This window comes from Bombina bombina, chromosome 12 (assembly GCF_027579735.1).
Source record: "Bombina bombina isolate aBomBom1 chromosome 12, aBomBom1.pri, whole genome shotgun sequence".
NCBI classification, from domain to species: domain Eukaryota; kingdom Metazoa; phylum Chordata; class Amphibia; order Anura; family Bombinatoridae; genus Bombina; species Bombina bombina.
In genome coordinates this window covers 119,379,652-119,395,563 of record NC_069510.1, presented here as the reverse complement: position 1 = coordinate 119,395,563, position 15,912 = coordinate 119,379,652, and the positions used below count along the sequence as shown (strand labels likewise).

The 15,912-nt window shown below is 41.9% G+C and overlaps 1 protein-coding gene across 1 annotated transcript in view; it reads right to left on the bottom strand.

Annotated features, from left to right (window-relative positions):
- The window catches only part of GOLGA2 (golgin A2), a 290,650-nt gene that overhangs the window by 209,855 nt on the left and 64,883 nt on the right, over window positions 1-15,912 (bottom strand). The window contains exon 8 of the mRNA XM_053695478.1: window positions 11,181-11,261. Within this exon, the coding sequence (XP_053551453.1) occupies window positions 11,181-11,261 (81 nt within the window). The remainder of the gene's footprint in view (window positions 1-11,180; window positions 11,262-15,912) is intronic.

Genomic DNA, 15,912 nt, shown 5'->3' with positions numbered 1-15,912 from the left:
TTGCGCTCTCTCTCCCCCCCCTCTTTTGAGATCTCCCCCCCTTGTTTGCTCTCTCCCTCCCCCCTCTTTTGCTCTCTCCCTCCCCCCCTTTTGCTCTCTCCCCCCACCCTCTTTTGCTCTCTCCCCACCCTCTTTTGCTCTCTCCCCACCCTCTTTTGCTCTCTTCCCCCCCTCTTTTGCTTTCTCTCCCCCCCCCCTCCTCTTTTGCTTGCTTTCTCTCCTCTTTTTTGGTCTCTCCCACCTCTCTACCGTCGGCTACACTTTTCACATGCGCTCCCGCGAGACCACGCCCCCTTGTCAAGCCCCCATAACAGCACGCCTGGCCATGCCCCCACCAGGCAGCTTCAACAGTGCGCACTCCTCTGCTGCTCAAGGCCAGGTATGTTTGTCCTATGCAGTCTCTACTGCGCATGACTGCATCTGACAAACATACCTGGCCTTTTATTATATAGGATGTATACAGACACCAACCTCCTACCCTCTCAATAGTCCAACCAGAGGATAAGAAAAAGTAGAGAGATAAAAAGGGGTACAGAGGTGTCATAAGACTGGCATCACTACACTATTTCAGGGTGGGTTTGTGGACTCTCACTGCCAAGAAAGAAAATATTCACGTAAGCATAAAATATGTTTTCTTTTTAATGGTAGTGAGAGTCAATTAATTCATTCATTATCTATGGAAAACTAATACCCAAGCTGTAGAGTCCACGAAAACTTTAGGGAGGGAAAGGTAGAGAAGGCAGTTTTAAGTACTAGGCACCACCGCTTGAAGAACCTCTCTTCCAAAAGATGCCTCTGCTGAGGAAAAAACCCCATTAAATCTGTAAAATTTTGTGAAAGTATGAATGAACACCGCAGAAGTATAATGTGCCGTAATCAATGATGGAGGCTGCTGGGCCTCTGCATATGCCATGCGAATCATGCTTCTGAGTCAGAAAGATAAGAAAACGGTTGTAGCTGATGATTGACGAAAATCCTTGGTAGCATGAAGATAAAACCTTAAGGATCTAACAACATCCAGATTATGCAATAACCTCTCCTTGGAGGAGGAAGGATTGGGACAAAGAAACGGAACAACAATTTCTTAATTAATATTGAGAGTTAAGACAACCTTAGGTTCTCTTTTTTAAACCTTAGGTAAAAACCCCATCTTTGTCCAAAGTATGGCACTACAGCATTCCCTTGCAGACTGACTACAGCAAGGAGGGCCCCTAGGACGTTTGAAGAGATCCTCTGTACAGAAGGCAAACCGAAGGTACTGGTAATGATCTCGGTGAATAGGAATGTGAAGATACGCATCCTTCAGATCTATAGTAGTCATGAAATAAACCTCCTTAACAAAACGAAGAATGGACCAGATGGTCTCCATTTTGAAGAAAGGTACTCTTAAGAATTTGTTGAGGCACTTCAGGTCTAAGATGGGACAAAACGTTCCCTTCCTTTTTGGGACTGATGAAGAGGTTTAAATAGAACCATCTTCCCCTCTCTGCCTGAGGTACTGGGACAACAACTCCCACAGATAACCAGATCTTCCACACATCTTAGGAAGACTGATCTTAATTTCAGTTTCCCCGAGATCCTTGATTGGAGGAACCTGCCCCTTGGAGGACGAGATCGAAAACCTATTTTGTATCCCTGAGATATAATTCCGAGAAACCAAGGGTCCTGAATGGAGCGAGTCCAAACGTCCTGAAACAGAGATAATCTGCCCCCCTACTTGACCTGAGCAACGGTCGTGGGCTGACCAATCATACTGACTTCTTGTCTATGGTCGTTTTCATGGGCTGCTTGTTCTTGCTCCACACCGGGTTTGGCTTGCAGGTATTCCTGGGTGTTTCAGACTTGGTTGTTGAAGTGCTCCCGTGTGTCTTGTTCTGGTAGATTTCTTATCCTAGGGCAGAAAAGCCCCCCTACCCCCAGTGGCAGTAGAAATTATGGAATCCAGGGCAGGCCCGAATAACGATTTCTCTTTTAAAGGCAAAAGATAGTAACTTCGACTTGCAAATAATGTCCGCTGACTATAGCCAAATAGCCCTTCTGGCAAGCACAGCCAAGCTAGAGTTCTTAGCATTGAGACACATTAGTTGGATAATGGCATAACAAATAAAGAAATTGGCCGCTCTTAGGGCCTGAATGCGTTCTTGAATATCCTCCAAGGGAGATTCCATAGAAATCAGTTCTTATAAGGCATCACACCAAAAGGTGGCAGCCCCAACCACCGCAGCAATACCTACAGCAGGCTGGAAAAGCAAGCCTCCATGAAGAAAGACCTTTCTTAGAAATCCCTCAAATCTATCCATAGGGTCATTAAAAGATGTATCTTCAAGAGGCCAGAGTGAAAATGGCACCGTCTACCTTACGAACAGTATTCCACACCTCAAAATGGCTATCCGGTACAAGAAACATTCTCTTAAAAATTGGAGAAGAGAACATCAGTTTTTCCCACGCCTTGGTTATAATGTCCGCCACCAATGAAGGTACTGGGATACTTCAGTTTTAACTTGAGTTTAAACACCATATCCAATTTTTGTACCTGTTTTTCCTCTGAGGGCTCGACTCAGGGTATACCTAGAGTGGTTAACACCTCTTTAAAGTAAATATCTTTGAGGACATTCATTTTAGATTTAAAATTGAGCACCTGAGTACCTTTTTGACTCTGCAGAGAAGTTAGAGGATGAATGTTCTCCTACAGAACTAGCCAAGGAATCTTTAACTTCAGAAAGCTGCATATGGCTGACTGCTGCAGCTCCAATAGGACTGCTGGTCCTAGACTCAAAGGAACCATGCTTAACTTTCCTTTTCCTTGCCACAGGCATAGCACTCAATGCAGCCAAAACCGTAGACTGTAATTGGGCTGCAAAGTCATGTGGGAAAACACCAACCCCTGAATGAGTTTGAGGGACAGGGTCGCATGGGGACAGCATGTGTTGGTTTAGGGGCCACTGTCTGTGGTGGCTGTACTGGCATATCAGGGCAAACTGAGATCTGCAAGTCCGCAGAACATCCAGGATTAGATTGAGCTGGCGGGGACACCGCAGGAGTTTGTATACCAGGACCCCTTGAATGAGACTGTAGAACTGAAGTAAGGCATGAGCTACACAATTGAGCAGGAGGACACACTGTGTTTAACCTGAAAGGCATACATTTATTAGGGCAAATACCCTCCTGGCTGAGTTTAGAAATTGAGTCATCCATAATGACCACAGTGCAGAAGAAAACCCAGCAGCTGATATATTATAATCAAGGCAATAAATAGATCACTGTGCACAGAGTATGTATGTGTGTGTGTGTATAATATATATATATATATATATATATATATATATATATATATATATATATATATATATATATATATATATATATATATATATATATATATATATATATATATATACACACATATATGTTAAAATGGCAGGTTTCTGTGATGTAAAAAAATGAGACAAAGATAAATCATTTCAGAACTTTTCCCACCATTAATGTGACCTATAAACTATGCAACTAAATTGAACAACAAACTGAAATCTTTAAGGTGAAGGGAAGTAAAAAAAAAATAATATGGTTGCATAAGTGTGCACACCCTTAAACTAATACTTTGTTGAAGCAACTTTTGATTTTATTACAGCACTCAGTCTTTTGGGGTATAAGTCTATCAGCATGGCACATTTTGACTTGGCAAGATTTGCCCACTCTGCTTTGCAAAAACACTCCAAATCTGTCAGATTGCGAGGGAATCTCCTGTGCAAAGCCCTCTTCAGATCACCCCACAGATTTTCAATCGGATTTAGGTCTGGGCTCTGGCTGGGCCATTCCAAAACTTTAATCTTCTTCTGGTGAAGCCATTCCTTTGTTGATTTGGATGTATGCTTTGGGTCGTTGTCATGCTGAAAGATGAAGTTCCTCTTAATTTTCAGCTTTCTATCAGAAGCCTGAAGGTTTTGTGCCAATATTGTCTGGTATTTGGAACTGTTCATAATTCCCTCTACCTTGACTAAGGCTCCAGTTCCAGCTGAAGAAAAACAGCCCCAAAGCATGATGCTGCCACCACCATGCTTCACTGTGGGTATGGTGTTCTTTTGGTAATATGCAGTGTTGTTTTTGTGCCAAACATATCTTTTGGAATTATGGCCAAAAAGTTCAACCTTGGTTTCATCAGACCATAACACCTTTTCTCACATGCTTTTAGGAGACTTTAGATGTGTTTCTGCTAAATTTAGCTGGGCTTGGATGTTTTTCTTCGTAAGAAAAGGCTTCCATCTTGCCGTCTACCCCAAAGCCCAAACATATGAAGAATACGGGAGATTGTTGTCACATGTACCACACAGCCAGTATTTGCCAGATATTCCTGCAGCTCCTTTAATAATGCTGTAGGCCTCTTGGCAGCCTCCCAGACCAGTCTTATTCTCGTCTTTTCATCAATTTTGGAGGGACGTCCAGTTCTTGGTAATGTCACTGTTGCGCTATATTTTCTCCACTTGATGGTGACTGTTTTCACTGTGTTCCATGGTATATCTAATGCCCTGGAAAATCTTTTGTGCCCTTCTCCTGACTGATACCTTTTAACGAGATCCCTCTGATGCTTTGGAAGCTCTCTGAGGACCATGGCTTTTGTGTAGGATGCGACTAAGAAAATGTTAGGAAAGACCTACTAGAACAGCTGAACTTTATTCGGGGTTAATCAGAGGCACTTTAAATTATGGAAGGTGTGTGATGACTTATTTAACATGGTTTTGAATGTGATTGCTTAATTCTGAACACAGCTACATCCCCAGTTAGGGTGTGCACACTTATGCAACCACATTATTTTAGTTTTTTTTTTTGTTTACTTCCCTCCAACTTAAAGATTTCAGTTTGTTTTTCAATTGAGTTGTGTAGTTTATAGGTCACATTAAAGGTGGAAAAAGTTCTGGAATGATTTATCTTTGTCTAATTGTTTTACATCACAGAAACCTGACATTTTAACAGGGGTGTGTAGACTTTTTATATCCACTGTATATACACACACACACACAAACATACACATACACATACACATACATACAAGAAATAAGAACTCTCTGGTTTTGTAAAATAAATAGTATATTTAACCAGTGTGACGTTTCGAGGTATTCACCCCTTCCTCAGTCTGAGGAAGGGGTGAATACCTCGAAACGTCACGCTAGTTAAATATACTATTTGTTTTACAAAACCAGAGAGTGCTTATTTCTTGCTAGTCTATTATTCCTATGTTTGCTTTTTTTTTTTTAATATATAACATAAATTATACTTACCTGATAATTTTCTTTTCTTCTGATGGAAAGAGTCTACAGCTGCATTCATTACTTTTGGGAAATAAGAACCTGGCCACCAGGAGGAGGCAAAGCCACCCCTGCCAAAAGCTTAAATACTCCTCCCACTCCCCGCATCCGCCAGTCATTCTTCAAAGGAACAAGGAACAGTAGAAGAAATATCAGGGTGAAAGGTGCCAGAAGAATAAATAAGGATGCCGCACAAATGATCAGGTAAGCATAATTTATGTTTTTCTTCTTAAATGGAAAGAGTCCACAGCTGCATTCATTACTTTTGGGAAAACAATACCCAGGCTATAGAGGACACTGAATGCCAAGATGGGAGGGGTACAGTAGGCGGCCCATATTGAGGGAACAAAGCCTGAAACCACCACTAACAAAAAAAAACAGCTTCGACCAAAGCCGAGAAACTTTGAAAGGAAAAGCCCTGATTACACAGACCCACAGGTAGTCCAGAGCAGAGCCAGAGACCGCAAAAACGGACTCAACTGAGCCAACAGGCTTCCAAGAGACACCATCACCCAACAGATGGTTCCTCCTCACACACCCCTCACTAAAGAAGGAAACACCAGCCTAAATTCTCAAAGTGAGAAGGCCAGGAGAAACAAAGGAAAAGACCAAAAGGTCACATCCAGAAAGATAAAAGCCCTCCGAGCGAGCCCAGCGCACAAAGGCCCAAATTGGACCCGACAGACAAGTAAAGACTACGCCTAGACCAAGGAAACCAGGAGGTATAGGCCAGGGCATAGAAACAGAGAAAACGTTCTCTCAAACGTTGTGCAAAAGCACCAAGGACAACAGAGGACGGAGTCCTCACAGAGTCCTGGACTTGGAATACAGAAGTATTCCACTACAAAAAACTTGTAACAGACCCAGACGAAAAACCTTAAGTCCAGAACACGCTCCCATCCTCAGGATGACATAAGGAATACTTGCTGAGAGCAAAAGCCAACTTCTAGACAGAGGACACCCTCTAGGCAATCCAGGTCGCTAGACCTATCCACAGTTCATCCAAAAAAAGGGGATCATAACCTCCACGAGGTCCCTCAAGAAGAAGAGTGACACCCCGAATCAGAAGTGTAGCAAACCTAGACCCTCTGCTGGTAAGCTTATGTAGCCAGCTAGCTACTATGCAAATGTGGCTAATCCCCTTTAAGGGACACAAAGCGCTGCTCATTTTATCAACCTCAAAAGGAAGAAAGGCTGAGGAGACCTCGCCAGAGAACAATTTAGCAACCCTCAATCTGCTACAGTACAGAGTAGCCATAGAGCATGAGAATGTGGAACTAGCTATCCAGCTAGCCCACCAAGACTCTGAAGATGACAACGGCTCTCAGAACCCACTCCCAACCGGGTGCTAACCCCAGCAACGGCAGGTCTGAAACAGGGAAACAGAAGTACCTCAGAACTCTCTCAAAACGAGTGAAAGAATAGCCACAGCCAATCCAACAGAGCAAGGGTGCAACCGACTTCTTAGAACAGACAACAGGGCCACAGACCCAAAGGATCTAGCAAAAAGGTCCACTTAGTCTTGACACTGAGCCAGAAAGACCCCAAACGAAACGTACCCGGAGAGAGAAACCTTCTCAGCTAGGGAACTCACAGGTCCCAACTCCTGAACCAGGAGAAGCCTTAAGAAAAGGACCACCTCTCTCTAAAAGGAAACTAAGCTCTCTCCCAAGAAGGGGAACGGGCTAACAGCTAGCACCATCCATAAGCCGCAAAGCTACAGGATAAAGGAGAGAACGATCCCACTGAAAGTAATTCACCCAAAAACTAGCCTGCTAACATGCAACCAATGTGCAATAGTAGCAGCAGTGACACTGCAAATCCATTCACAAGCAGAGCAGTGAATTTGATGGATACTGGCAAGCTGACTAAGGGAAACCGTCTAAGGAGCAACATTGAAACCGTCTAAGGAAACCGTCTAAGGAACAACGAGCAATGACACTCAGAAAAACCTGGCCAACCAAGACCAGATCAAGAATCTGAGCAAAAGGACATAGCTCAAGTTTCTAGGAACTGGGGAACTCCTAACCAACCCTGGAGCCTAAATATCCGGTAACAACCCACAACGGGATCCACAAGGGAAAATGCTGAAGGAAACCCAGCAACCGGAAGCCCCAGGGAGAACAGGCACGAATTTCCAACTGTTTAGATATACAGTACTCGCAAACTTAACACCCCGTCTGAATAACAAACAAGACTACAAGGGATACTAAAAACGATATCCAGATCACCTGGATAATGAGAAAAACTCGCAAGTCCCGACATAAGGAAGAAACCACCCCTTGCCAAAGTCCCACTCTCCAAGGAGCCAAGGCAGTAAAACGTTGTGCAACAACGCTAGAGCCTCTAGACTTACCAACAGCCTCAGGACAATAAGGCAAGGGGATACCTCGAGGTCAAAAACAACTCGAGCAAAGGCTGGTCTTCACATCACCTCCGCACAAACGGATGAGCACAGGGAGAAGGGGCGCAAACCATCCCCAGTTCTGGGAGGAACCCCAAACAAGCCCAAGTAGACCACACCCAGTGTTCCCAACAGGGAACAAACATCTCCCAGGCCCCTAAAAGGAGGCCTAAGATGGAGATTACAGAGGGAGATCAAAAAGTCTCATACAAACAGGTAGACAGTACACGGTCTAAGTGCAATGGCTGCAGCTGATTACAATCTGCAAGCCAACCGTTGCAAGGCAGCCGAACTACCCTTTAACTAACTAGTTGCAGATGACCAAGTCCAATGACAATCCTCGAGCCTCAGAGAAAAAAGGACAAACCGCCACACGGCGGGAAGAAGGTGCTAAGCCCTCCAACTCTCCACCACGTGGGAGCGGAACACTAGGGTCCGGTAATACCAGACGCCATAGAACGACGCAGCGTAGAATACACTGACCCAGTCATCCAAATTGAAGGCTATAAAGACAGACAATCCTCCTTGCCATGTAGACCCACAGGTCTTCTAGAATGCTTAGTGGAATGAAAAAGAAATGATAACATAAGCACTCGGCACCTTGACCGGACCCGCCAATCAGAACGGCGCCACGTTTCTGAACAGCCACAAGACAGAACAGAACCCAACAGGACCAGCCTGCATCCGGGTCCCAACCGTCAGGCCGTATAAATCCTCCCTCAGAGGGGGAAGAAGGGAAACAGACAAACAAACAAAGGACAAACATCTCCCCAAAAACACTTCCACCGAAGTAACAGAGAGCATCGATCCAAGATTCCCGAAGGAAAATAATAAATGAGGAACAGGTTGTATATACTGATCCTGATTTTCAGAATTGTTTGGCATGGTGGCGATATATAGATGACCTTTTTATCATATGGCGGGGAGACATTGAGTCCATTGAGGTGTTCCGTAATAGAATACAGATTAGGGTACCGGCTGTCAAATTTACTGCTAATTATCACATTGATCATGTTGCTTTCCTGGACACCGTGGTAAAGCGTGTGGGTGACCACTTTGAAACAGATATTTTTAGAAAGCCCACGGATAAAAATACGTTGTTATCCCGTCAAAGCCATCACCCACCTAGGGTGTTTAAAAGTGTTCCTAAATCTCAGTTCCTTAGGGTGAAGAGAATAGTCTCTAATCCTCTGACTTGCTCAATGCGCTTAAATGAGATGTGCAAGTGATTTCAGGAGAGGGGGTATTCCCCTGGAGAGTTAGAGACTATAGATCTTCGACCTAAGGAAAAGACTAGTGAGATTAAAAAATTGGCCTTTGTATCAGATTTTAGTGACAGTGTTAAGCTACACAAAGTGATTTGTAGAAATTGGTTTATGCTAAGGGATTCTATGCCAGAAATTGAGGAATTTAAACACCCTCCTTTGTCTTCTTTTAGGAAAGGTAATTCCATTGGTAGACAATTAGTAAGGGCTAGGGTTAAACCCTCAAGGAATACTCAACGGGTCTTTAGACCTGTAGATAATGGGACCTTTCCCTGTTTAAACTGTTCTCATTGTAACAGTATTATTAAAGGTAAAACTATTAGTCATCCCTTTTCTGGAAAACTTTTTCATATTAAAGGTCATTTTAATTGTAAATCATCTTATGTTGTGTATGCGCTCAAATGCCCATGTGGCTTATTGTATATTGGGGAAACGATACAACCCCTTAAGGATCGCTTAACTCAACATAAGTCTACTATTAGGAACCCCAAAATGAGACACCTTCCTGTCCCGCATCATTTTTTTGAGAGGGGACATCAGGTTAATCAATTGCGGTTTATGGTATTAGATCAGGTGCCCAAGGGGACTATTGGCTTTGATAGGGAGAGAATGTTACTTAAAAAAGAAGCCATGTGGATACATAGGCTTAGTATGTTACATCCTAAGGGCCTTAATAGGGAATATAATCTTACTGGCTTTTTCTAATATATCTGTAGTTTAGATAAAGAAAAAGATTATATGAATAAATTAATGGTTAAGTAGGGAGATACTAGGTTAGGATTATGTTTATATTAAAATTAAATTTATTAAGGATTTAGTTTAAATTTATAGTGGAAAACATTTATAGGAAGTTTAGTTTAAGGTTCTCATTTAGCTTAAACTATTTAGGGTATTATAAATGATTTAGGATTTTTCTGAAATTTGTTGCAGTTATTTTGGTTGTTGTTTCATTTCTTTTGAGATTATATAATTTTTGTGTTAAAATATGTTGGCACATAAAAAATGTTGGCACTTTAAATTTATTTCACATGAGGTTTGTTCTGATGTCATAATTGGTAGGGGGTGGGACTATTTGGCTATTTAAGGATTGCATTTAGCATTCATTTGTATTGAGCCTGAGGAGGGGGTGCTAACCCCCAAACGTTGCTCTGTATGTAATGCTGCCATAAATAAAAAGTGTTGAACTGACTCTTTGAGTGTCTGCCCATTCTTTTCTACCTACCTATATATATATATATATATATATATATATATATATATATATATATATATATATATATATATATATATATATATATATATATATATATATATTATATATTATATATTATATACACACAACACACCACTGCTATATCTCCTGCACCAGTAGTGACCATCCATCTTCCTCTTGATTTATCTTTGTGAAGGAAGCATGACTAACTCTGAGGATTGTTTTTTACAATGCTCCATACCACACAGACAGGTCAATCAAGGTGTTGATGGAGAACCACCAGATCAAGACCCTGGCATGGTCAGTCCAATCTCCAAACCCAAACCCCATTAAAAACCTCTGGAATGTGATCAAGAGGAAGCTGGATGGTCACAAGCCATAAAACAAAGCCGAGCTGTTTGCATTTGCCCGCCAGGAGAGGCATAAAGTCACCCAACAGCCACGGGAATGACTGGTGCAGAGCAGCCAAGCACATGAAAGCTGCTCTATAAATAGTAAAATCAGAGGAACTGAACATTTTGCAGTGGTCTCCTAATTTAATATATATGTATATCATATAAATAAAAATATATGTCTGAGGAAGGGGAGATTGGAAGATACATTGTTCTCCCCCCCCTCGGCTAATTTTAGCCAATATTTAAAATGTTCAAATGCACAAATTAATATTAAATATATTTCTATTAAATTATGCAATTAATTTGTGCTTTGCATAGCAGAAAATATTTTAGAAAATATTACACTACCCCCACCCGGCTACTTCAGAATGCCACCCGGGGCTGGCAAAATGATCTGCAGCAGTTGCCCAACACTGTGTACAACTGAGCAGGAAGTGAGAAGGATAGTGAGTACGTTAGTAAGGGATAACACCGCCATACGCAATACAAGGTTAGACTCATGCGCAAGATACCATCAAGAGGATTACATGGTACAGTCTGCAGAGAGAGGGCCCGGCTGTTAGTAGTAATGCCATTCACTGTTACATCACATCTGGATCTTACCAGTTCCTCTATCTTTGAACTAAGCAGTTTGTTTGTCTGTCTAGTGGACGTCAGGGAAGAAGCCATCTCCTGGATGTGCGACTGCAGAGCATGCATTCAGTACGAGGGGGGGAGAGCAGGCCGGCATAGAGGGGACAAGACAGAGATGTTAGAGAGAAGGCATCAGGGTGCCATATTGTGCTAAACTGAGCATTTCTAAAGAAATTATCACATTTACCATTCAGCTAAAAGTTCTCTCGTTCCTTGTGAGACGTTAACATTACATTAGCTAAACAGTCAAAGGTTTGCAAAGGCATAAAATAAATGTGCACTAGTTTATCAAGTCCCAAACTAGTATCAATTTGCAGCGGAAAAGGAAGAAATTAGACTTACAACTTTAATATATAATCATATCATCAATTAACATTAAGGGGTAGTCATTTTTTGACCCCAGATTGACATACTTAAGAGTTATAAGTGCAATATTTATACTCACACACTAATACATATACAGTACACACTATATGGCCAAAAGTACTACTAAATTATTGTGTTCAGGTGTTTCAGTCACACCTAGTGCTCACAGGTGCATAAACTCCAGCACATAGCCAACAAATCTCTATAGGAAAACACTTACAGTGCAATGGGTCTGTGACTTTAAAGGGACATTAAACACTAAATAAATGCTAGATAGAATGATGCATTCATAAAAAAAAATATAGTCTGAGAATAACATGTAAGTGCTGTTTAAATAGTGACAAAGTAAGTGTAAAGTTTAAGTGTCTATAAAAAATGGGAACTGCCATGTTGTAACTTAGGTTACCTTGTCATGCTGTGGCCAATTAGAGACAGTAATAAATAGGTCACTAGAGTGTGCAGCCAATGTCTGTGTGGAATAGAATAGTGTTATGCACTTCCCTTTCTAACATCAACTGAAAAGCTCACAATTTCAGAATGGAATTACAGGAAAGAGGAGAAAAATAAATAATGAAAGTATATTGATAAGTTTCTTTTTTATATACAGAGTTTGACATTTCATATTACCACCTCAAGTGTTTAATGTCCCTATAAACATGACACGGTCATAGGATGCCACTTTTGACAAAAGTCAGTTTGCGAAATTTCTGTCCTATAAGATCCACACTGGTCAACTGGAAGTGCTATTATTGTGAACTGGAAGCGTACAGTAGACCAAAACTCACAGAGTAGGGCCACCAAGTGCTCAAGAGTGGAAGCAACATCAGCACAAGAACTGTGTGTCAGGAGCTTCATGAAATGGGTTTTCACGGCCGAGCAGCTGTGTACCAGCCTCACATCAACAAGTGCAATGCTAAACACCAGCTGGAGTGGTGTAAAGCACAAAGTCACTGGCCTCTGGAGCAGTGGAAACGTGCTCTCTGGTGTGATGAATTACACTTCACTATCTAAGAGTCTGATGAAAAAATCTGTGTGTGGCGGATGCCAGCAGAATGTTACCTACCAGAATACATAGTGCCTACTGTAAAGTTAGATGGAGGAGGCATAATGGTCTGGAGCCTCATGGTTAGGACTAAACCCCTTAGTTCTAGGGAAGGGTCATGTTAATGCTACAGGATACAAAGACATTTTAGACCATCAGCTTTATGAAAACAGTTTGGGAAAGTCCCTTTCCTGAACCAGCATGAGTGTGCCCCTATGCACAAAATGAGGTCCATGAAGACATGTTTTGATGAGTTTGGTTAGGAGGAACTTAAGGGGACTGCACATCGCTTGTCCCATGCTTACTTGTCTATATAATGACAACCACCAGAGCATTAGCCGGCACTGCAGTCTATATAATGACAACCACCAGAGCATTAGCCGGCACTGCAGTCTATATAATGACAACCACCAGAGCATTAGCCGGCACTGCAGTCTATATAAAGACAACCACCAGAGCATTAGCCGGCACTGCAGTCTATATAATTACAACAACCAGAGCATTAGCCGGCACTGCAGCCTATATAATGACAATAACCAGAGCATTAGCCGGCACTGCAGTCTATATAAAGACAACAACCAGAGCATTAGCCGGCACTGCAGTCTATATAAAGACAACAACCAGAGCATTAGACGGCACTGCAGCCTATATAATGATAATAACCAGAGCATTAGCTGTCACTGCAGTCTATATAATGACAACCACCAGAGCATTAGCTGGCACTGCAGTCTATATAAATGACAACCACCAGAGCATTAGCCGGCACTGCAGTCTATATAAAGACAACAACCAGAGCATTAGAAGGCACTGCAGCCTATATAATGATAATAACCAGAGCATTAGCTGTCACTGCAGTCTATATAATGACAACCACCAGAGCATTAGCTGGCACTGCAGTCTATATAATGACAACCACCAGAGCATTAGCTGGCACTGCAGTCTATATAATGACAACCACCAGAGCATTAGCTGGCACTGCAGTCTATATAATGACAATAACCGGAGCATTAGGCAACACTGCAGTCTATATAATGTAAATAACCGGCACATTAGCTGGCACTGCAGTCTATATAATGCCAATAACAGGAGCATTAGCTGGCATTGCAGTCTATATAAATGACAATAACCAGAGCATTAGCTGGCACTGCAGTCTATATAATGACAATAACAGGAGTATTAGCCGGCACTGCAGTCTATATAATGACAATAACAGGAGTATTAGCCGGCACTGCAGTCTATATAATGACAATAACCGGAGCATTAGCTTGCACTGTAGTCTATATAATGCCAATAACCGGAGCATTAGCTGTCACTGCAGTCTATATAATGACAATAACCAGAGCATTAGCCGGCACTGCAGTCTATATAATGACAACCACCAGAGCATTAGCCGGCACTGCAGTCTATATAATGACAATAACAGGAGCATTAGCTTGCACTGCAATCTATATAATACCAATAACAGGAGCATTAGCTGTCACTGCAGTCTATATAATGACAACCACCAGAGCATTAGCCGGCACTGCAGTCTATATAATGCCAATAACCAGAGCATTAGCCGGCACTGCAGTCTATATAATGCCAATAACCAGAGCATTAGCCGGCACTGCAGTCTATATAATGCCAATAAAAGGAGCATTAGCTGGCACTGCAGTCTATATAATGAAAATAACCAGAGCATTAGCTGGCACTGCAGTCTATATATGATAATAACCGGAGAATTAGCTGGCACTGCAGTCTATATAATGAAAACAACCAGAGCATTAGCTGGCACTGCAGTCTATATATAATGATAATAACCGGAGAATTAGCTGGCACTGCAGTCTCTATAATGACATAGCCTCTGATAAAGCGCATGTGCAAAACTTGTCAGACCTTTCCTTGCACAGGACATACCACTTGTTGTTTTGAATACCACTGAATAAACGGGCCTTTTTAAAGCATCTTTTCCAAACCAGCCATCCTTTCTTTACTTGCAATATAATGACAAAAACAGGAGCATTAATTGGCACTGCAGTCTATATAATGACAATAACCAGAGCATTAGCTGGCACTGCAGTCCATATAATGACAATAAAAGGAGCATTAGCTGGCACTGCAGTCTATATAATGACAATAACAGGAGCATTAGCTGGCACTGCAGTCTATATAATGACAATAATCAGAGCATTAGCTGGCACTGCAGTCCATATAATGACAATAACCAGAGCATTAGCTAGCACTGCAGTCTATATAATGACAATAACCAGAGCATTAGCTGGCACTGCAGTCTATATAATGACAATAACAGGAGCATTAGCTGGCACTGCAGTCTATATAATGACAATAACCAGAGCATTAGCTGGCACTGCAGTCTACATAATGACAATAACCAGAGCATTAGCTGGCACTGCAGTCTATATAATGACAATAACCAGAGCATTAGCTGGCACTGCAGTCTATATAATGACAATAACCAGAGCATTAGCTGGCACTGCAGTCCATATAATGACAATAACCAGAGTATTAGCTGGCACTGCAGTCTATATAATAACAACCAGAGCATTAGCCGGCACTGCAGTCTATATAATGACAATAACTGGAGCATTAGCTGGCACTGCAGTCCATATAATGACAATAATCAGAGCATTAGCTGGCACTGCAGTCCATATAATGACAACAACCAGAGCATTAGCCGACACTGCAGTCTATATAATGACAACCACCGGAGCATTAGCTGGCACTGCAGTCTATATAATGACAACCACCAGAGCATTAGCCGACACTGCAGTCTATATAATGACAATAACCGGCGCATTAGCTGGCACTGCAGTCTATACAATGATAATAACCGGAGAATTAGCTGGCACTGCAGTCTATATAATGACAATAACCGGAGCATTAGCTGGCACTGCAGTCTATATAATGACAATAACCGGCACATTAGCTGGCACTGCAGTCTATATAATGACAACAACCAGAGCATTAGCTGGCACTGCAGTCTATATAATGACAACAACCAGAGCATTAGCTGGCACTGCAGTCTATATAAATGACAATAACAGGAGCATTAGCTGGCACTGCAGTCTATATAATGACAATAACTGGAGCACTAGCCGGCAATGCAGTCTATATAACGACAAAAAAAAAAAGCATAAGCTGGCACTGCAGTCTCTATAATGACATAGCCTCTGATAAAGCGCATGTGCGAAACGTGTCAGACCTTTCCTTGAACAGGACATACCACTTGTTGTTTTGAATACCACTGAATAAACAAGCCTTTTTGAAGCATCTTATCCAGATCAGCCATCCTTT